Source organism: Camelus bactrianus, chromosome 9 (genome assembly GCF_048773025.1).
Source record: "Camelus bactrianus isolate YW-2024 breed Bactrian camel chromosome 9, ASM4877302v1, whole genome shotgun sequence".
NCBI classification, from domain to species: Eukaryota; Metazoa; Chordata; class Mammalia; order Artiodactyla; family Camelidae; genus Camelus; species Camelus bactrianus.
Genome location: NC_133547.1, coordinates 62,258,528 through 62,281,970, shown reverse-complemented (window position 1 = coordinate 62,281,970; position 23,443 = coordinate 62,258,528). Strand labels below are relative to the sequence as shown.

Below are 23,443 nucleotides of genomic sequence, written 5' to 3'. Positions count from 1 at the left end.
TCCTGGGTCACTTTGGTTATATTGACTCATTGCCTTTGGAATAGCTTTCAGTTAAGTTAACTAAAATTATTTCACTCATTGTAAAGTCTTTAGTGTCTCAGAGAGAAAGACTAAGGCCTTGACTTGTGATTTATTCTTTATTTGTTTATAATAAAAAATAGACTGACACTCACCCTCGAATGGGCACATGCATTCTGGGGACGTCCCCAGTTGAAATGAACCTTGTCAGTGGGGTGGGGCATATGTGGGGACAGCATCTCTGGGCACCTTAGCCCTCTTGTAAGTACTTGCTCAGGATAGAGTAAGAAACAGACTTAGACAGGCCCCTCTGGATGAGCAGGTCCACACAGCGGCCATATTTCCTGGCGAAAGGCAGCGTGAGCTGGAAGGAAAGACTGGTCTTATCCCTGATTTCCTGGCTGGTTGCCTACTCTAGGTTTATGTGGACAGGGTCCTCCCATCTGGGTGGGGGGAGGGACAGGACAAGGCCAGCTAATGCTCTAGGGCTCAGTTCTGCCTAAAGGTATCTTACAGGCCTGTGGCTAGGAGTGACTACCAGGGAATAGAGCACAATGACCAGAGGGTCAAAAATGCATGTTTTCTGCCACTGGTTTTCTACTTCCTGGTTGTAGATGCTGACTTCACCTTTCTAATCAGTAGACTAGGCAGAGGCTCGTGATTTTGGCGTTATCAAGTTGTTATAAAAGGTGTTATAATCACTCGATTACAGCAATACTAGATTAATGAGAAAGTAGCTAAATCTTTTTCACCTATAGTGTTTAAAATCTGAATCCTAAAATTATTTTAAGGAATCAGAAAACAGAAACAAAAAACTGGGTCATTCCTTTACCCTCATTGAACATTTTCTTTGTAAAGACTGCTTTAAAACAACTTACTTATAAAAGAAATGTATGAAAGTAATGACATCATGGCTAAGTAGGCAAAGTTGGTATTACTCATTGAAAATGTCTGATTCCCAATAGTTTCTCTGATTTCAGCACCCTAAAACTTTGAGCTCGTATGATATGCTTCCCTGAGCAGGGCCAGGGTTGTTAGTGATGAAGGTTAAATTGGTATCATTGGAGGAATACTACAAAAACCAGTGGCCTGAATATTGCTTTTTGACCACTCTGGATTGGTAATTTGAGCCACTATTACTCCTTCCCGGGGACAAGGGACTAGAGGTCTTGTTGCCTTGTCTCGCCTTCTGGGCAGCACTGGCCTGGCTCTCATGCAGCAAGACAGTGCCCATCTGAAGCATCCAGAAGGTCGGCATTACCAGTGGGGTGAAAGTGGCCCTCACCTCCACCCAACTGTACAGGTGTTCCTGGGTGTGCCGGTCATCCTTGAAGCCAGTGATGGAGAGCAAATCCACCACAAACTGCTTGGGGCTGATGTGCAGGGTCTGCCGGAAGAGCCCATGATCAGGCAGGGCTGGGGGCAGCTGTCTGACACACATTTGCTCCCAGCCTCTCAGAGTGGGATTCAGAGCAGGGGCTTCCCTGGGCCTGCAGGAGCCTTAGGGGTCTGGAGATACTGTCATTTCAAACTGCCTCTTGGCTAAGGCTCAGTCCAGTTGCTGCTGCCCTGTCTTCCTGTCATTGCCCTACTTGCCACCCTTCTGCCCCTGACCTGGTTCTCTTTACTCTTCCTCCCCCCGACCTTGGCTTGCTTCCTCTGGCCTTGCCTCTTGTTGTGGAGGCAAGGGGACAGCAGAGAAAGAACGGGCTGGGGCCTATCACACGTACCCACAACTGGTTGGCTAGGGAGACCATCTTGGCTGTGATGACTTTGGGGTCCTTTTGCCTGATGGAATCCAGAATGATGTCAGTCAGGAATCGGTGACATTTCTGTGCATAAAACATCTCTTCCCAGGACAGAGAGAAGCTCAAGAATATCACCTCTGTAGAGAAGAGAGTAGGGTGGCCACATCTGCCATGACTAGGTCCTTGGAGCCAGCCTGGAGTAAGGGGAGAGGTGCAGGGCTTCCATGGCAGACTACATCCATGAGGTACCCTGGATGGGGGCTCAGGCATCTCTATAAGAAAACACAGGATCAGGTGTGGCTCCAGAACCTCACCTCGGGGCTGGGGGCTGGCTGTAGGCAACATGTGCCTGAGGTTGTCCATCTGTGTGGTGTAGATGATGCTGTCCTCAAAGAACATGCAGGAGCCATCGCTACCCACCACCGGGGGGTGGGTCACTTTGAGGATGACCCCTATGCTGTCCACCTCACTGGCCTCAGGCAGAGACTGCTCAGGGGCAGGGCTTTCTGTGAAAACAACATAGGGAGAGGGTTCTTCTTAAGCCACTTCAGAGCCCAAGCAGGGAGGAGACCTCTGGCAACAGACCACTACAGTAGTCACTAGTCTTCTAGCGGTTGTTGTCTCCACCTTCTTGGAAGTGGCACCCTGGCCTGGCAGGGGCCTGTCCTGGTCTTCTCTCCTCACTGACCTGAAATCATTGCAAGCCAAATCCTACACTTCAGCAATCCAAGAACTTTCCAAATTCCTATTCCTGTTGAGCTAGGAGTGGTATTAAATAGAGCTGATAACAACCCAGCAGGGGCTTGGAAATCTTTGTCAAATTATAAGAGGACCTTTTTGGGGGAATCCTTGATGCATGTTCACTTTGAAGAGTATGCTTGATAGACCTACTTGGGGTTCACAGGCAGGGCCCAAGAAGGCCCCTCTAAGCAGGGCCTGAGTCACAAAAAGGGAAAGTGACAGAATACTATAGGAAGGACTCTGAGGGAGCAGAGGAAACTGTCATTAACAGTTAGTTCACTTCCCTGGGCCACTCTGCACCTACACACATACACACACACATACACATACACACAAACCCTCCCTCCTCTTTTTCATCCCACCTCAGTAACCGTCCACCTGGTTACAATCACCTGCCAGAAACCTGCCCCCTCATTGGCTTTATCCTGTCCTGCTTCCTTCAACTGCCTAGCCTGTTTCACCTAGAATGACTTCAGCACTTCTAACACTTACCCTCCTTCTGCTGTATTTCCTCTGCCCCTGGAGCAGGCTTTCTAAATGCACACCTGACTGCTTGCTCCCTTGTTTAGAATTCTTCAGTGGCTGTCCATTCCCCCTTAGGATCAGAACAAAGTATCTAGGTCCTGAATTTGACCCACGAGACCTGTCCTGATTCCTTGTCTTCAGCCTTATCTCCCATCACTTCATGTGAATCCTGGCCTCCAGATGTGTTTCCACCAGCACCTAAGGCTTCTTATTCCTTCCCCTGCTGACTCCTCAGCCCCCAGCCTCTTTTGTGCTGCTATCACTTTATAGGCACCTCTCTCAAGCTGCCAAGCCATGCCAGTGTGCCAGTCATTCCTATGTCTTCTGCATGGCATCAGTGAGTGCAGGGTTCTAGTCCCTCTTAGTCACTAATTAACTCTGTGGTCTTGGCCACGGTTTGCCTCTGTTGTAAATGCGACTTAGGTCAAAGATGGGACAGGACTCACCTCTCTCCTTTGGCCTCTGCTTTCCCCAGTCCTTCAGGGTGATAGCCCTTTTCATGGGGAAGTATGGCTTAAAGGTTGGTTCTGGCTCCTTGTCTTTGGCTCCAGCCCCTGCCTGTGGGCCTGCATCCTTCTCTGAGGCTGTGGAATGGCCTTTCCAGGAAGCTGAGGTGCTGGGCTGGGAAATAGCCTCACTTCCTGAGGGGAGCTGCAGGGTGACCTCCTCCAAGGAGCTGCTCTGGGGGGCTGGCAGTGGCTGAAATTCCCACTGTTTACAATTGACCATGTCCCATTCTCTCACCAGGGAGATGAGTTTTTGCATGGGGGTGACAGGAGGGTCTTTGGTTTCAGATTTCTGTGTGAGGTTGACTGTGGTGCACTTCTTCTTGGGAGGACTCTCAGGGTGGGTGCCCCCGTGTTGAGGGTTGGCACATAGGCCAGGACAGTGTGAGGATGTGCTGGGATTGCCCGCCCTCTTGGCACCTTGGCATAAGGAAACCTGGATTGTCTGGGAGTACTGCTCAGCCTCCTCCATATGGCTGGACCTGGCCAAGGTTCCCTTGGCCTTGTTCCATGAAGTCCTGTCATTGCAGTCTTGGAATTCCATAGGTGTGCAGGCTGTGTTCTGGGGAGGGAGGGCACAGGAGCTCTGGGCATGTTGTGTTTCCACACTGAAGCCTCACCCAAGATCTAATAAGCTGGGTCTCCAAGACTTCACTTGCTTACCTGGAACAATCCCCCCCACCCAGAGTTCAGCCATTTGAGCTTTGCTCAGTATGAGTAGGGATGGTACCAGCCTAGGAGCCTCTCTCTCTCAAAAGGGACTTAGCATCTGAGGCCACATGCAGCCAGCACGTCCCTTGTGTCTCCCTCCAGGTTCAGAAACTAGTCACTGTGCTAGGAGCCATGCAGGCCCTGCTCTTTCATTTTGTCATGCCTCAGCACTGGGGCCTGCCCCTGAGGCCTGTGCTGGTGCTCTTTCAACACACCACCAAACCAAAGAAGGCTGGGACTTACTTCTTTGGCATCTCTACTGAACTCCACCAGTGACCCTGGCCCTTCCGTCACCACATGTAGCCTTCTGATGGGAAAAGCTTCTTCATTTTCAGATTCTTTTTCCTGGATCCATGACCTGCAGACTCCAAGAGGGTTTGGTTAGTGAGCAGAAGCTTCCACTAGTCCACTGACCAGGTCTGCCCTTTGGTTGGGAGTTAACTGTAAACAGCAGGGGAGAAAGGGGCTTTAAAGGTTTTATTTTCGTCACTGGCCAATCCTGGGCCTGCTCCACCCCCTTAACCCTAAGGAGAACAGGTCCTACTGGGAGGTGGGACTTAGGACAGGATTCCCAAGAAGAATATAAAGGCCCAAACTTTAGAAAATGGTGTCAGGAGCAGTTTCCTTACTTGTATGCCTCACATTGGACAAGGGCTTCTGAGAGAGATGGAATGTGGTATTCCTCCACCTCCTGGCAGAAGAGGGGCCATTCCCTGCAAATGACAAGAAGTCAGACTGGCATCTGGGGTGGGAATGTGGGTGAGGGTGTAAGTCTCCAGAGCTGGTGCCTTGAACAGCAGTTCACATGGTGGAAATAATATATCCTCCTCCCTGAAGGTTACAAACTTAAGTTTCCTTGTTGCAGAGGGATGGGGTTTCATCATATGATTTCCTTCCTTCACTTACTTAAATTCAGATGGCAAAAACAATTTTCCAAGTCTCAGGAAGTTGAGAACGTGTCGGAACATTTGGCCATCCCCGTGGATCAGCAGGGTCTGTCCATATGTGATCCAGTACACTCTCTGAGGGTTGGACAGCAGTTCTGGATACTGCAAAGGATTGGACATCCAGACTCGTTAGTCTGCTGGTTAAAGGGCTCCATCCTTATTAAGGAGCATGTCGGCCTTCTCTTGCTTCATTTTCCCAACCTTCCTAGAGCAGAGGCTTTGGGATTTCCATCTCCCTGTCTTGTCAGCCACAAGGAGCCATACTGAGGAACAGAGCATCCAGGGAGAAGAACATTGTCTCTGCTTTAAGTTTTGCTGGGTCCTAGACCACTCTCTTGAGGCATTTGGAACCCCACCCTTCCTCCTGCTTGGTCCAGGCCCCTCAGACTGGCCTTCCTATCAAAACTCCTGAAGGCCCTCCCAGCATAGCATGCTGCTCAAACAGTAAGAGCACTTAGGGCATGGAGTAGGGGAGGTCTTTGCTCTAAGCAGGTGCTGGTGGCTGTGTGAGGGTCAGGTGACAGGTTCCAAAGCAGCTCAGCCGCAGAAGCCAAAGGGTGAGGAAGGCAGCAATAGGCCAGCAGTACCTTCAGCAGGGTCTTCAGGGTAGTTGCATACCAGTGGCTTCCAACATAAACTTTGATGATCTGTTGGGGGGAGTACACAGTGATTTCTGCTGTCCACTCCTCATCTAAGGAAACCAGTGAGAGGAAACATGTCACATGGCCAGAAGGGAAACTAGGTAGGGAATTTAGTAAAGTATTACATGTTAAGACTCAATATTTTCATCATATTCTGTTGCCTACTCTGAGAAGCAGCAGAAATCCCTGACACCAACCTCTGCTGCTCAGGCCTTCCCTACAGCTCATCATAGGTTTCCTGGGTGGTGAGGGGGTTTGGAACAGCAGCTTGGAGGTTCAGCTGGTGATTCTGGGTTGGGGGAGGACCACCAACACCAAGAGCACTGCTGCTCTTCCTCTAACCCACCTCTTTCAAGAAAGCTTGGCTGATGTTCCTTTCTATCTATATTGCTAACTGTCTCTGATTTCTGGCTGAGTGTGTCCTGAGTGTAATTTTCCATGTGGCTACTTAGACTGGAACTAGGAGTCCCTCTGTATGTTTATGCTTATGGTTTGGCAAATATAGAGCCAGCCTGTCATCAAATTACTGTCACTTCTGCAGAGACCAAGCCTTGAGGCATGTCTGGAGAATGAGGCTTTATTCTGGGAAGATTAACTCATAACCCTTTTCCTGGGGGTGACTAGACATAGGCTTTGTTCTGGTATTTGAACCAGTTTCTAATGAACTTTGTAATGAGTGAAGAGTATATAACTAGATTATATAACCAAAAGGTAAGAGGTATATAATTAGATTGTGAACCCCATGAAGATAAGGACTGGGTCTGTTTTGCTCACTTCTGTACCCTTAGTATCATCTACTGTCCTGGTACATGGTAGGTGCTCAATAAATACTGAATGTTGTTGAACTATTAGCAATACAACATAATCTTGACCTAAAACACTTTTTGTTAGTAAACAGTTACAGGCAGCTGGTAAATAGTGTTGGGTTTGAACTCAGATTCAAACTCCAGTTCAACAGCAATCTGGTAATGTGAGCAAATTACCTCCCTGAGCCTCTGCTTCCTCTGTTAAATGGACCCAGGGACCATTCTTCCCTGGATGGCTGTGAGGACCAAATGAGCACAGTATCGGCTCCCAGAGCCAGAGCAGGCATACCCTTGGGGACCCACTCTGCTCCCCGCTGGGTCAGTCTGCACTGCTCAGCCTGTACTGCTTGAGGCTACTTGTGGGCTTAGGGTGGGGAGAGGTCACTTAAGATGAATGTTTCCTTTTAGGTGAAACTGAACAAATGTTAGTCTGGCTTTCCTTTCCTGTTCAATCTACATTCCTGGCTCTGGCCAGCTTCAGCTTTCCTCTCTGATCTCCAGACCCTCCCCTGATGCTGAATTCAAACCAAGAGGCTTCTTTATTTACTGAGCACATCCATGGGTGCCAGAGTCCTCGGCTCCAGATGAGTCTTCAGAGCCACTTTCATTGGCTCATAGGTGATGTCCCTCTTGTCCAGGAAGGCACAGAGCTCGTACACCTCAGAGATGGTCTCTGTCAGTGGCAGCCGGCAAGTCCCCAGCCAGTTCCTGCCAGAGGAAAGGGCTGTCACAGAGAGCCTCAGCACTGCACTCCAAGGGAGTTCAGCCTGTCAACTTTCCATGTCTAGAATGTCTTGCTCCCTGAAACTGACTCAGGCTTTTGGCCACTAGCATTTCCTTGGCTTTAGTGGAAATCTGATGATGTCTCATAGGAGGGTAAACTTAGACACATATTTTGGAGCTAAGCTTGATCTGTGTCAGCAAAGCCCTCTAAATTGACTAATTGCAAGCTTCCAGGCTCTGTCTCAGGTTCCAGAATCCATGCTAGGACCCAGCCACTCCATTTCTGCCCCCATAAATATCTGTCCAAGACATCTCAGTCACTGTATGGCAGCCTGCCAAGGTCTTGGGAGATTACTAATACCTTGCATGCCCAGGAAAGAGGCTGGGGGCCTGAACATCAACCCCCTCATCTCCAAAGGCACTTGTCTTTGCCCTCTAACATCAAGGGTTGGACATCTCTGAGAGAGATGAATGGTATGGGCCACAAAGGCTCCAAACAACAGTACTGGGGTAAGACAGTGTTTGGGGTTGTCTGACCCTCTCCACAGGGACTCAGGAAAACCCACTTCTACCTTTAGTTTTGGTACCAGTGTATTTTGTGAGCCTAAGAGAGTTCCTCTGCTCTGAACCTATTTACCTTTCTATAAAACAGGATTAGAATCCATGCCCTGCAACTGGCTGCCTTACTTAACATGCTGAAAGAGGACCCCGTTCCCTGTGATGTACAGTCTACTTCCATCCAGTGTGCTCTCGATGCGAAGTTGTCCCAGTGCAGAGTCTGGGTACTTGACAAGCAGACCCAGGGCCATCATGTACAATGGCTTCACAGACTCCAGGCCTGCTGCACGGCCACCCTTCCCAGGACTTGGAGGAGGACAGGAGGTCCGAGAACAGCCACCTATGCCAGAGAGAGAGAGAGGTGACTCCTAGACCCCTCATGGGTATAACTGTATTGGAAGCTTTGGGTCTTGCTTCCGACTGCTGCTTTGAATTAGTACTAAAGAGGCTTGGAGGGAGCTTATTTCCTTGCATAGGCAAATCTGGATCTGCTCAAAATCAGTATAATTTTTCTTATATTCAGTCAGGTCAAAACTATTTGTTGGAAGGTGGGGTGGGGTGGGGTTGGATTAATTTGCTGTATCAGTAACATTTGAATTTCAGAAATTTCAGTGTAACAGCCATCTAAACAGCCATCTGGCCCTAGCCTCTGCAGTAATCTCCCTTAGTTCCAAACTCTGCTCTAATTAACCAGGAGTGAAGAATGACATTCATAGCACAGAACCTGATGTGTGTTACAGGCCTCCCAGATTCACAGCCCCTGTCACTTCTGGGCAGAATTTTCCCCAGAGGCACACTGTGTAGTGAACTTTCAGGTTGGGTATTTGCATTTGCTGGCTCATGGGTAGAACTTTGTTCTCCTGCAGTGGGCACAGTGCATAGTCTGCAGAATCCTGTCCCAGTGGGCCAGTGGGCCAATGGGCAAGCTGCTAGATGATTTTCATGGGTTATCTCCAACCCTACAAGAGAGGTAGTGCTCTCCTCTTGTCACAGATGAGGAAACTGTCCTGAGAGGCTAGTTAATAGTTAAGTATCTTTCCCCAAACAGCAAAGCTAGGTGGAGTGGAGCTGGGATTTGAGGGTGACTGTCCATCTCCAAGGCTACCAGAGCTGTTTCCCTTAGTTATGGTGCTTTATAGAAGACAAAAAGCATGCTTTATGTTTGGAGGCTGAGGCAGTGCTTTAGAGCCTGTCCACAGGGTGCTTCCCTTCCATCTTCACCTAGCCCTTGTGCAGCAGGCACCACTCTACTCATCTCTCAGTGACCCATGTTCTCTGAGGAACAGAAGCCCTTGGGTGAGGGGTTTGAAGTTACACCCTCTGAAGTGTGTTTGTTAGAGCCTGGGACTGGCTCCTGAGAACTGCTGCAGGATGCCACCACCCCCAAATAGGATAGGACTCCATTTGCTTGGGGAGGAGGCTGGGAGAGCGGGGCCTAAGACAGGGAAAGGACTGATTCCCATGGGATGAATGAATGGTGACATGAAGGCTAAACTTCACACTCACATAAACTGTGCGAGACAGTTCTGTATATTCCCAGAATGCCAGCTGAGGCCACACTGAGGTAGCTAGCTCCTCGCAACGTGCACAGTAGCTTCCATAGACATGAAGGATTTGGGAAATGGGATGATGAAAGGCAATGTGAGGAGCAAACTGGAATGAGGTTGGGCCAGGAACTTGAAGGCCTGGACTGTACCAGGATCAGAAAGTGTCAGGAGCAGGCTAAAACGGGCACAGCAGCAGGGGTTTGAAGTAGAGGGGACAAGGAGATTTGGGGGTGGGTGGGATAACTGAAGCATTATTGGGAATTTGCCCAGAATTTCCCACGCCCCCCACCTATGCCTGGAAGAGGAAGGGTGGGAGTGGCAGGTGGGTGTTACAAGTTTCCAGTTGCTTACCACTTCCACAATGAGGACAGACCTCCCCTGATGTTGGGAAGCCTGCCCTCAGGCCCATCCTCCCTCCCCTGGACATTCTGGTTTCCCCACCCAGGCTGGGCTGAGCTACCTACAGCTCAGTGGGGAGGGCTGAGCAGACAGAGGGCACACCAGGTTTCAGGCTGAAATTCCTCTTCTTAGATTCTAAGTCAGCCAAAACACCCATTTCTCTCACCACCACCAAAAGCCCAAAGCGGTTGTGAGAGGGAAGATGTATGTTTTTGCCTTTTCTGGCTAAAGCCCAGACTGCCCAATGTCAAGGGGAGGGCAAGGTTCCTCTGCTGACATACCCATGTTCATCCGATACAACCTCACAGCTTCACTGAGCTCAGGGATTTCCAGAATTTCTACTTCTGCTTCTAACACATCTATGTTGGAGAAATTATCTGGTAGTAGAATCTTCTGTAAGCGGAGAAAATTCACTTGAAAAGCAAAGAAACAAAGTGAGTTAACGAGGTTATTTCTGATCTAATTATAGGTCCAGGTTTTGGCAGGTTTTTGGTGCTGCAACTTATCCTATACTCTCCTTGTTTTGAAACAATTTCTAAACATACCTGATTAGATTAGCTTTCAGTTTGTGGTTATCAAGGCCAAAGACCCCAAATTACTTTGTTTTCCTGCGTCTGAGTCCATGGCTTCCCATGGCCTAGCCTGGGGCTCCCACGCCAGGCCCTCCTGGTGAGCACACTGGCCCTGAGACTTACCCTGTGAATCTTGACCCAAGAGCAGGTCATTCCAAAACAGGGAGTTGTCTTGCCGCTTAGAGAAGGGCCTGGCCGAGCTTGGGCTGGCAGGTGACACTTGCAGTTTGTCCCTGCCTGGATTGCAGTGTGGGAGGCAGAGGTGGAGCCAATGCTAATGTCCTGTGTGAATCAACTTGGAGATTCAGAAGCACATCATAGACAACTTTCCAAGTGACTATGAATATGAAAGGCTGGGGTTCCAGGCATTTGGGTCCTAGTACAATTTGGGTATTTCCTGCCCTATTCAGCTAGGCAGCAGAAGCATCTTGGAATCAGTTCAGTTCACACCCTGCCAGAGCTTGTCCTGGTAGTGGAGGAAGGAGGCTGTCTTCTGTCCAGAGTTTAAGATCTCATCCCTACTTAGGCCACTAGCTCAAGTGGACAATTCTGCAATTATTCTGGGGAACCTTTCACCATCTACTCTCCTTCCCTTTTATTGTGAGTTTAGTGGAAGTGAGCGGGTAGGTACCATCCTTTGAAACAACCTTACTTCTTCATTTTATGGTGAGGAACTGAGGTCTGGAGCTCAGTTGGATAGGTAAGAGGCAGAACAATAAGATCAGCTGACTTTGGAGTCCAGCTCAGGGCCTTTCCCTTTATACCAACTATACCAACTCCTGTGGCCCCTGACACTACTACAGGTGGTTTCCAGTGCCCCTTTACACCCAGGCCATCCCAAAATGAACAGGCATAAAATAGCCCTGAGGCTAGTGGGAGTCTAATGCTGGGAATCCAATTGCCTCCAGGAAGGCTCTGTCATGCTTCCATCACATCTGCCCAGGGAAGCTCCTGAGGCTCCAAGCACCAAGCTGGGCCTCCAAGGGGTGTGGGTTTAGAAGGGGTGGATGGGCCCTACCAACCTGCCCCCCAACCCAATACCCCAGGATAGAGCAATCACCAATGAAGCGGAATTCGCTGCACTCGCACTCGATCAGGGCCACGGTCTCAGCCAGCCACAGCAGGTTGTCTTCGGTCACTAGGCTTGGATACTTGGCCACTAGGTCTAGGGGCAGGAAGCAGTAGTGTACTTCCTCCTCCGTGTCTAACAGTGGTGTATCCATGAGTCCCAGAGGTGCCTTATCATGTAGGCCTGTAGGAGGACATGTAGAGGGGTGTCACTCCCTCCCAGAGGCTAGGGCTCTCAGAGGCTGGCAGGGCTCTCACTAACCCAGGGGCCCCAGAGGAAGCTGGAGAGATCACCTGGAGATGGTCTTTGCCAGATGCCTCCTTTCTCTCACTCTTTTCAGATGTAACCCAAGGTTCAGCAGGAGTGTGGTAGGGAGCAGGGAATGGAAATCTATTTTTTTCTACAGTGAAGGGCAGCAGGACATGTGAAATTTTGGCTTATATATTCAAAGTTATTAAATTCATACTGGTTACTGTTTGTTTCTTTCTAATTGATCAAACCAACCACTGTGACCTACAGATAAAATAGATCCTTTTGACTCTCCCAAAAGCTCTAATCCCATCAATAATCATGAATGGCTGTTCTGGTGTTCCACATAGGTCAATCTGCTGCAAGGCACCCATAAGCCAGTGATCATTTAGGGACATTCCTTGTGTGGTGGTTAGAGGTGACTTGAGAGGATGGTGGAGTTCCCTGCTCTAGGAGGAGGTAGCACGCAGCCCAGCCTTGCCCAAGTGAAACCAGTATGCAGAGGGATGAATGGAGAGGAGAATGTTTAGTTCCAGTGAGTAAGCAGCCCTGGACAGGGAATATGGCAGGTGCAAAATCAAAGGAGATGACAGGAAGGTAGAGAAATCATCCAGAACTAGTTCAGAAATCAGGGCATTCTCTGAATTGAAGCCACTTCTGTTAGAATGAGGAGAAGGGAAGCAGGTGTGGGCTTCAGAAATGGTCAGCCTGTGGTTATACCTGTGAAAGCTGGGCTCTTTATAGGAAATTCTGAGGGTTTGCTGATACACTTCCACGTTCGCCAATAGTTCAAAGATGCTCTCTCAGCAACAGGTATGTCTGCAGGCCTCACACGTAGATGATGTTTCCCTTCCTTCAGATTATCTAGAGTCTATTAGATAAAGAAGATTATTTTGAAAATTCTACACCAAGTAACTATCTACTAATTCTAGGGTAAAATACCAGGAAAAATAGTATGTTATTTTGGCAAAGTGTTTTGAAATAAATTGAGTCACTCAAACACAAAAATGTAAAAATTTAGGTCTATAAGATGACATACTGATACTCAAAATCTCAATGACTGTTTCTTTTCTGATTTTGAAACAGTTTTTTCTGGATTATAATTTTATGTTGATTAATAAAAACTTATCTTACACAATCTGAAGAGTAATTTGTATTTATTTAATCACTAAAAACTTGAGATTTTTCTGCTATCATTTCCTCTCAAGAGTTCAGAACCCCTTTTTGGCCTGTTATAATTATTGTGATCTTCTTATTGTTTGTGCTCATCCTAATCCTGGAATATGGTATAAGTAGGGAAATGGGGGTGGCACAGGGTATCACACTCTTCTTTTTTTTCTTTCTTTTTTTATTGAGTTATAGTCATTTTACAATGTTGTGTTAAATTCCAGTGTAGAGCACAATTTTTCAGTTATACGTAAACATACATATGTTCATTGTCACATTTTTTTTCACTGTGAGCTACCACAAGATCTTGTATATATTTCCCTGTGCTATACAGTATAATCTTGTTTATCTATTCTACATATGCCTGTCAATATCTACAAATTTTGAACTCCCAGTCTATCCCTTCCCACCCCCCTCCCCCTTGGCAACCACAAGTTTGTATTCTATGTCTGTGAGTCTGTTTCTGTTTTGTATTTAATGTTTTTTTGTTTTGGATTCCATATATGAGCAATCTCATATGGTATTTTTCTTTCTCTTTCTGACTTACTTCACTTAGAATGACATTCTCCAGGGACATCCATGTTGCTGCAAATGGCATTATGTTGTTTTTTATGGCTGAATAGTATTCCATTGTATAAATATACCACATCTTCTTACCCAGTCATCTGTTGATGGACATTTAGGCTGTTTCCATGTCTTGGCTATTGTAAATGATGCTGCTATGAACATTGGGATGCAGGTGTCAACCTGAAGTAGGGTTCCTTCTGGATATATGCCGAGGAGTGGGATTCCTGGGTCATATGGTAAGTCTATTCCTAGTCTTTTGAGGAATCTCCATACTGTTTTCCACAGTGGCTGCACCAACCTGCATTCCCACCAGCAATGTCAGAGGGTTCCCTTTTCTCCACAGCCTCTCCAGCATTTGTCATTTGTGGACTTTTGAATGATGGCCATTCTGACTGGTATGAGGTGATATACCTCATTGTAATTTTGATTTGCATTTCTCTGATAATTAGTGATATTGAGCATCTTCTCATGTGCCTATTGATCATTTGTATGTCTTCCTTGGAGAATTGCTTGTTTAGGTCTTCTGCCCATTTTTGGATTGGGTTGTTTGTTTTTTTCTTATTAAGTAATATGTGTTGCTTGTATATTCTGGAGATCAAGCCTTTGTCGGTTTCATCATTTGCAAAAATTTTCTCCCATTCCATAGGTACCACACTTTTCAAAGCACTTTCACATACATCTGCTCATTTACCCTAACACAGCTCTGTGAGATAGATGTGGTTTTTGCATTCCCATTCCCATTCCCATTTAGCTAATGAGGCAGTTGTAGTCAAAGGATTTGTGAGTTGCCCAAGCAGTCTTTGAAGCCCAGAGCTTCTCTACTTGAAGGAGCAGGTGACCAGGGGTGGGCTGAGGCTGGAATGGAGCACCCCAGCTATGCTGGGCTGAAGCCCAGGGCAGAGTGATGCCCACTCAGGGACCCAGTCTCCCTCAAAAGTCCTACACAGGGGGCAGATTACCATAATGTAATGCCCATTTTTTCTGTTCCTTCCTTAGAAGAAAATAGTAAAAAATTTTTGGAGGTAGCTGGAAAAGTAGTCCCTAAAGGCACCACATGACCATTTTGTTTTTCCTCTAAGAGCCTTGTGATGGACAGAACAGCTCAGATTCAGTATTAAACTAATAAAAGAACCTGCTTAACTACACAGGTGAAGCTCTTGTGAAGCTGCTTAAGGGAATCCTAAGCTTTGGGAAGAGCCCTCTCATGGCCATGGCTATGAACTGAACCCACATAATTGCATAAGGTCTGTAAAAGGAGGGGACCCCACTTTGGGTGGCTAGTGGACTTGTGGAAAGACTGGACAATGGTGGGGTCATGAGGAGTGCTTTCCTGGAGGTACTGAGCAGTGAAAGAGAACAGTGCATGGATGAAACAGCAGAAGAGTCTGTCATTCATTAATTTGAGAAATAGTTGTATATCACCAGGGCCATAGTCAGATACCATGCCTGGATCCAACAGTTTACATATACTGAGATAAAAGCCAGCATCCATTATGAAGTTTAGGACCTCCGAGAACTCTGGGATTTCTTTCAGCAACATTGGAAGGGGATCCAAGCTTTCTTGTCCCTTTTTGCACAAGATTGCACATAGCTTTAGCATCTCTGTCAAGCTGCAGCCATCTTGAGGAGGGAAATCGGTGAGATGTGGGTTCCTGTTTGAGGGAGGAGTTGCCCTTCGGAAAAGAGGAATAAAAATGAGGTTCCAGGAAGGTGATTGAGAGGCTGAAACAGATTCTGCATCAGTGGGTAGGTAGGATTATTGAGGTAAGTTGAGGGAGAATAGTCTGGCAGTATTTGTGCTGAGAAGTGGGACAAAGAAAGGAAATGGTGACTGTGCACAGGAGGGACAGGACAAGGTGTGGGGGGACAGGAAGTAGGTATGCATACTCAGTCACCTGCCTCCATGCCTTGAATGTGGCCTTCTTTAAGGTGTATGGAGGTTGAGGGAGTGAGGGAGATGAATTTAAAGCAGTAAAGAGCCAGAGAGTGAAGAGCTCTGTAAGCCGGGCTGAGGAGTTTATCCCCTGATTAAAAGTAACCATTGAAGGATTCAAAGCAAGGACTATGATTTGACTGATAGTCACATCATCTCCACCCAGTCAGCCAGCAAGTTCTATGAATCCATCTCCTGCCTTTGGCCCACCCCTTCTCTCCTTTACCTTCCCCCAATCTCAGTCCCCTTTTCCCCAGGCCCTCTCCACACAGTGATCTTTCAAACACGTGAATGAGTCCAAACCACTTCCTATCTTAAAAAATCTTCAGTGGTCTCCATTACCTATGTGATCAAGTCCAAATTCTCCTCAACATTGCACATAAGGTTCTTCCCAATCAAGAACGAGGAGCAGAGTATACATGAAGAGTACAAGGGCCTTGAACTCAGACAGACTGGGGTTTCAGTCTTGACTCTGTCACTTAAGAGCTAACATTTATTGCCCAGGCACTTTTAAACTGAATCATCCTAATGACCCCTACCCACAAAGTAGGCTGTAGTATTATCACTCTTTTAGCAAATGTGAATCAAGGTCTGGGAAGAGAAAGAGTGCTCAGTGCCCCCAAGGAAGGGGAGATGCTGGGATAACCAAACAAATAAATCTACAAAGATTGCAATTCCTACCAGTCTAGACATTCTGCATGCATTAGGCCCAGGAGCCTCAACTAGGTTTTCTAAACTTTCTCAGCCAATCCTTGCTCTAAATTCTAGAAATACAAAGCCTTCTACTCATGGGAAGCCATTTGAGTGCTGTAAGAATCAATGGAAAGCGTTCCCCTAACCCCCTTAACTTGCTTTATTGTTCTCAATAACACCTACTTAGTTATTTACCATCTACCAGTCTCCCCTAATAGATATAACCTCCAAGACCATAAAGACGCTGTTTTGTTCTCTGCTGTATTTGCAGCACCTACAACAGTGTCTGTGGGATCTCAACACATTTTTGTGGAATGAATGAATGACTGAAGAGAACTTCAGAGAGCCTGTGCTTCCAGCTGTCCTTTGGCTTTGTTGACTGAAGTTGCCACAGAGTGTGTGGCTGGTCTTATATAGACTTCAGTTCCCCTTTTTTCTACCTGAATATTACTTCTAGGACTTTTACTCTTCATATGTTATGACCCAGAAAGTTATTATAGGGAGGATTTCCTTTGGGAAATAGAAATATCAGACCTGAATTCAGGGTCTAATTGCTGGTACAAGGATAATTGACGTGCTTTTGGCCTAGATAGTAGTGAAAAAATGTCAGTGAGAAGCAACATAAGACTGATGGCATGGGGATGAGTGTGTGTATGTGTGTATAGTTGCCAAAAGGTGGCTGACAGATGCCCTACTGGCAGAGCCTTGGGACCTAATCAAGGTTTTTCAAAGTAGCATTGCTTAGAAATGCCTTATGGTGTGATATGGGCTGTTGGAAGGAACATGATGGTAAGAGAGCTTGGGGAACTTGCAAATCTCCAGCTGCTTTGTAAAGACAAGGAGGGCCAATACCACTTGGAAGCTCAAGGGAAGCAAGGCTGGTAGAACAGCTGCTATCAGCCAAACAAGTCAAGTAAAACACACATTTCAGCATCTCAAATCTGCCCCTCCACTGCCAGCTCCAGTACCCTCACCCTGCTGAAGTAGATTTAGCTTTCACAGATTATCTTGGGTACATCATTCGATGTTCTCTCAGCAAATATTTATTAAATACCTGTTACAGGCCCAGTACTGTGAGAGATGCTAGGAATGCAAACATGAAAAGAATACAGGCTAGTGAGGGAGAAGGACATATGAATACTTTAGTGCTGATGTGAGAGCAGAGAGACAAAAACTCTCCTGGAAATGTCAGACTAATCTTCCCGTGGGCCTAATTTAGGCTAAATCTAAAGGGTAAGCATTCTTGGAAGAGGGAACAGCAAGTGAAAAGATGTGGAGAGAAAACATTTAGGGTGCTCAGGGACATGGCTGAACTTCAAGGGGTGTGTGTGTATGTGTACATGTGTGTAGATGTGTCTGTGTGCTGGGATATGAGCCAGCACAAGCAGATGGGCTATTTTGTGAGAAGCGCTGATACCATGTCAAGGCATTTACACTTGAGTTGTCCACTTACGCATATCCACAGATGGGCTACACCGTTGAGATGAATACCTGCTGTTTGTGTAAGCTTCCTTCTCAAGATCACAGTAGTAATCTGTTTTCACATCCCAAGTAATAGGAAATGTGAGACTTGTCAGTGGTGTTTTCTTAAAAGCATCATTTGTGTGATCAACACAGAAACTCCCTGGCTCCCTTGAGTACAAGGAATGCAGGTATATTTGGGTTGCTTGCTGGTAGCAGAACACTCACATGTAGAAAAAAGTTTCCAAACTTAGAGGTCCCCAGATGGCAGTGAAAAAGGCAACACAAGTAGCACATACTGTCAACATACTAAGGCCTCAGTGGACTTCAAGGGGACAAGTAAAAGGGAATTAACAGTCTGCCATGAACCCTGAATCCTTGTGAGTGACCCTGAAGGGAAATTTCACACTCTGCAGTAGCAGCAGCTATCAGGCTCAGAGCAGTTTATATTAGGCAAAGGGGACTTTCCAATTACACAGAAAGTTCTAGGAAGCACTGTGATGTTAATATACAGACCTGTAATGACTATTTTGTATTTCACCTGTGAACAAGATATGACAATCCTAAGCATCGTGGATTTACATATCAACTTTGATGACTCCAAATTTATATCTCTAGACCTGACTGTTTCCACAAATTCCAGATATATATATCTGGCTGCCTCCTTCCTATCTCCACTTGGCTGTTTAATAAGCACCCTTTCCTTGCCTCTCAAACTTAATGCATTCAAATCCAAACTCCTGATGTTTTTTCCCTCTAAACTTGCACCTCAGAATCCACCATTCACCTGGTTGCTGAGGATACAGAGAAGTTATCCATTCTCTCTCACTCTACCTCCAATTCATCAGCAAACCCTGTCAGTTCTGTCATCAAGATATATCTAGAATTTGAACACTTCTAAATCTACCATTACCACCTTAGGTCAAACCATCACTAACTTTCATTTGAATGCTCCAGGAGCCTCCTAACTTGTCCTCCTGCTTCCTCCCTTACCCCAGTAGAGTCTAGGCCAGGGATCAACAATTTTTCTTTTCTGTAAAAAAGCCAAACAGTAAATATTTTAGGCTTTGAGAATGCAGTTCCTGTTGCAACTATTCAACTCTGTATCGTAGTTTGAGAGCAGCTATAGACAATATATAAACACATGAGCCTGGTGTTTTCCAATAAAACTTTGTTAATGAACTCTGAAATTTTAATTTCATATAATTTTTATGTGCCACAAAATATTTTTCTTTTGATTTTTTTCAACGATCTAAAAATGTAAAAACCATTCTTAGCTCACAGGTTGTACAAAAAAGGTAGTAGGCTGGATTTGGCCCATGGGATGTAGTTTGCTGACTCCTGGTCTAATGTCAAGCCAGAAGTCAATGAATTTTTTTATGGCTTTGTTGAAATATATTTTATATGATATTTAACGTGAGTAAGTTTCATATTATACATAAATAATAAAATTTACTTACTTAAATTATATAGCTCAGTGGTTTTTAGTATGTTCACAGAGTTGTAAAAACCATTACCACAATCTATTTCAATGCCATAAAAAGAAACCCTATATTCACTAACAGTCACTGCCCATTTTTGCTCACCCAATCCTTCTCACCCTGTACCTTGGTGCTAGGCAACCACTAATCTGTCTCTGTCCCTATAACTTTGCCTATTCTGCACATTTTATATAAACGGAATCATATTATATGCGGTCTTTTGTGTCTGAATTCTTTCACTTAGTGTGATATTTCAAAGTTCATCTTTGTTATTACACATATCAGTACTTCATTCCTTTTTTGTTGACAAATAATATTCCATTGTATGGGTATACCATTTTGTTTGTCTATTCATCAGCTGATGAATAAATTGTTTCCACTTTTTGGCTATTATGAATAATGCTGCTGTGAACATTTGTCTACAAGTGTTTGTGTGGATATACTGTAGGTTTTAATTTCTCTTGGTTGTATACCTAGGAGTGGAACTGCTGGGTCATATGTCTTTTTGTTGTTTAGTTGTAAGAGTTCTTCATATATTCTAGATACATGTCCCTTATCAGATATGTGATTTGCAAATATTTCATTCCATTCTGTGTGTTGATTTCTTACTTTCTTGATGATGTCCTTTGAATTACAAAAGTTTTTAATTTTAATGAAGTCCAATTCATCTGTTTTTTCTTTGGTTGCTTGTGCTTTTGATGTTGTACCTGAGAAACCATTGCTTAACCTAAGGTCAATGATCTTTTAAAAATTTAAGTTTGATCATTTTACTTTTTTGTTTAAACATCTCCAAAAGCTACCTATAACATTTAGAACAGATCCTGTGTCTTCATTGTGGCCTGTAAGACTGCAAGATCTGGTCTACCTTTGGCATCTCCGTACTTCTCATTATACCTGACAGTGGCCTCTGAGTCTGCCTCTTCCAAACCATTCTAATCTCAGGCATTTGTGTTTGTTGTTCTTTATGCTTCAAATTCTTTTCCCAGACATCTGCATGACTTGTCCTTTTTTTTTTTTTTTTTTTTTTGATTTGTCCCTTTTTCATTCAGGTTTCTGCTCAAATGTTGCCGTGTCAATGAGGCCAGCCCTGACCACTCTTTCTAGAGGAGTAGCTTCCTTGGCCTCAGTCACTTGCCATCTCCTTACCACATACTACACATCTGTACATTAAAAATAAGCAACTTAGATGTAAACACTTTATTCCTTCAACTAAATTCCAGTACTATGAGGGCAGTGACTAATGGTATAAACAGAAACTACACATACAAAAAAGAAAATCATATAAATGCATTCTGAAACCTCAAGAAGTCCTAGAATACAGAAATACACTCCTTTTTCACTGTTACACAGGAAACACTGCTCTCTTCTTCATAGCACACATCTTTACATGACCTTGTATGGCTATATGGTTTATTCCTGTATTTTTAAGGCTTGGCCTGTGATTGGTGCTCAGTGCACAATAAATGTGACACTGAAAGTCAAGACAATAATAGGTATTGAGTGTGCCCTTTGAAGGACAAAGCTATATGCTGGGAGCAAGGTGGGAAGGGCAAGTGGAGTGGGTAGGGGGTGGGAAAGATAAAGGCTAGGGATGTGCAGGGATGAAGAACGGGCAGAGAGCAGAGCAACAGTGAGAACTCAGGTTCCTGTCCTCCAAAAGTTTCCCATCTCACTCTTCTTGTTGGATCCTATATGGCCTTCCAACAAAGCCTACCATGTTACAGATAATCCTCTGTAGGATATGCCAACTGTTGAGTGCATAGGAACTTCAGTTAGTGGAAGGCAAAGTCCTATTTTTATTGTTAGGGGCTAGATCTGAAGGACTCTACAGTGAAAGCACTAATAGTTTAGAACAATTGAGATACGTGTTGTGCAAATGGTAGCCATTAGCCATTAGCCATATGTGGCTATTAAGTACTTGATGTGTGATAGTCTGAATCTGAGATGTGCTATAAGTGTAAAACACATCAGATTTTGAAGACTTAGTGCATTAAAAAATGTAAAATATATCGATTAAAAATATTGATTATATATTGAAATGATAGTATTTTAAATATGTTGGGTTAAATAACATTAAAATTAATGTAACCCATTTTTTTAACGTGGTTACTAGAAAATTTTAAATTACATATGTGGCTCACATATGTGGTTGACATTATATTTTTATTGGATTATCCTATGTTTTCCTGAAAGCCCCTAGGAATAATGCCTGGTACCCAGAATGCTTTCAATAAGTACTGGCTGAGTTCATTAAGTTGGGCTGCCTGAGAAGACTCTTTACACTAAGAACTGGCAAACTCCATTTTCTCCAAGCAAAATGTTTGTATATTTGGCAAGAACCTGAGTATGTGGTCAGCCCTTAGCAGTGGGAAAGTGATGGAAATGTGTGAGGCTGTTGATTAGCTTCAGATTGCTGTTGGTTCTCCAGCTGTATTTACACTCTGCTTCAATGAATAAACACCACTTCAGCTGGGCCAGCCTAAATGTTTATTTCTTTGAAAGCACTATTTCCAAAACATAAGCACTTGTTTCGTGGTCTGTTTGAGGGAGGCAGATCCATATGATTCTTCAAAAACTTCTATTGCTCACATAGTTTGGAACTTTGGAATTGGACCAGTTCGTTGGCCTCTGAGTTGTTACTTCCTGTTTAGAAGTTGCTCCCCAAATATATTTTGTTTCAGTTTGGGACGTAAGGACATCAAAGAAGTTAAAGGGGAGTTAAACTGCATAATAGGTTTGTACTCTTTAAACTTGTTCTTCAAAAATTTGCCTTGATCTCTTCAATTTTTTGCTATGAACAAGTGTCTCTCTCCTTTTCCCCACAAAGTGGTGCTTTGGCATAGAATCATCAGCAGTATTGACATGCAAGGCCATTTAAGTGATTTCGAAGCCAACTGTAAGCAATTCTAGTACTCAATTCCTGGGATAGTTTTAAAAAATTTTAATTTCAGGTGGCTAGCTTTAAAAACAAAAGAATACTACACCAGCTTGCACTAGAGTATGTTAAGGATTTTGATTTCCAAATATATAATAACTTTTAGGAGAAAACATTGAATTATTTCGTAAGGACTGTCCATAAAAACATGCACTATGAAACATTCTTATTCCCATATGACCCAAATATGCATGGCCTATCTCAATTTTCTACTAAGAGGTGTCGGGGAGGCATAGTTGGTAGTGCACTGAGCTGCACTGTGGCTCATTGAGTCAGTGTTGTGACGGTAGAATAAACAACATTTTGTCCATACAGTGGGACTAATATGGAGTATGGCCAATGGGCCTTCCTAGTCATAATATTTAGTTCTTCCAGGTTAAAAAAAAAAAAAAACATTGTTCAAAAACTAAGAATAAACTACTTAATATAAGCCACAGAAATGATTTCGGTAGCTTGGAGAAAAATTAGGAAAGAAGGTAACACTCTTCAGTGATACTATAATAGTTTAAAAGTAAATGTATTTAAAGCTATTACAAGGAGAAAACAAGAACTCTTGAAAAACAGTGAAGTGAAGACAAAGGAAAGATTCTGCACTTTGGAGAACTTTTTGCTTTGCTGTAAATGAGCATTATGTACCTAACAAGCACAATGAGAAGTAACAGTCTTGACAAATCTTTTAGATTTTAAATCTCAGACACTATAATTTCTAAAGTTTTCACATTTTAAAATTCAACAACAAAAATAAGTAGCTTAAACCAGGATTCCTAAGTGTCAAGGACACCTCAGGGTGTGGTAGGTCCTATCCTGGGTCTGTGGTGGCTGCTGGTAGAGATAAGGCAGGGTCAGGATGAAATCCTTTATTCAGAAAATACATTTCCGGTGTATTGTTCATTACTTTAACTTACTCATCATACTTCCTCATTAAGAGGATCATCTCAGCAACCAGTATATAAAAGGACATAACATTTTAGTGATGTAAGGCCTATATTACTGATCACCATTCTTGGAAGATAAGAGTATCTTACCTGTAGCAAAGGCATCAGCTGCAAACCCAGTGCTTGCTCATAGAGCAAGTTCAGTTCTGCACAACTGGAGAAGGAGAGTTTGCAGGTATAGAGGTAATAGTGCACATGCCTGAATGTGGAACCATCTCTGTCGATGAAGAGCCTCTGGCTTTCTGAAGAGGTCAAGGCTGATGCCTCTTTCCACAGCAGGGAGTCTGGGAACTGAGCGAGTTTGCTTCTGGGAACTGAGAAATGCCAGCCCCCAACATTGAAATGAAACAAATCCTCTGCTGATTCATGAGGCATACCAGGCTCCTCCTAAAGGGAGAAAGAAAAGAGAGCTATGCAAGAAAAAGTTATAAAAAAGTATCCATATTGGAAACGAAGAAGTAAAGCTATCTCTTATTTGTAGATGATGTGACTTTGCATATACAAAATTCTA

The 23,443-nt window shown here is 44.6% G+C and overlaps 1 protein-coding gene across 1 annotated transcript; it reads right to left on the bottom strand.

Annotated features, from left to right (window-relative positions):
• Positions 1-123: 123 nt before the first annotated feature.
• KCTD19 (potassium channel tetramerization domain containing 19) lies at positions 124-23,313 on the bottom strand. Its single transcript, XM_010962466.2, has 15 exons — positions 23,023-23,313; positions 12,481-12,631; positions 11,503-11,694; positions 10,152-10,283; positions 8,054-8,264; positions 7,191-7,351; positions 5,784-5,887; positions 5,156-5,298; positions 4,879-4,962; positions 4,493-4,607; positions 3,479-4,100; positions 2,081-2,272; positions 1,749-1,903; positions 1,304-1,405; positions 124-382 (listed from the first exon to the last, which is right to left on the bottom strand). The coding sequence occupies exons 1-15, from the start codon at positions 23,305-23,307 to the stop codon at positions 269-271; spliced, it is 2,763 nt and encodes a 920-aa protein (XP_010960768.2). The 5' UTR covers positions 23,308-23,313; the 3' UTR covers positions 124-268.
• Positions 23,314-23,443: the final 130 nt, after the last annotated feature.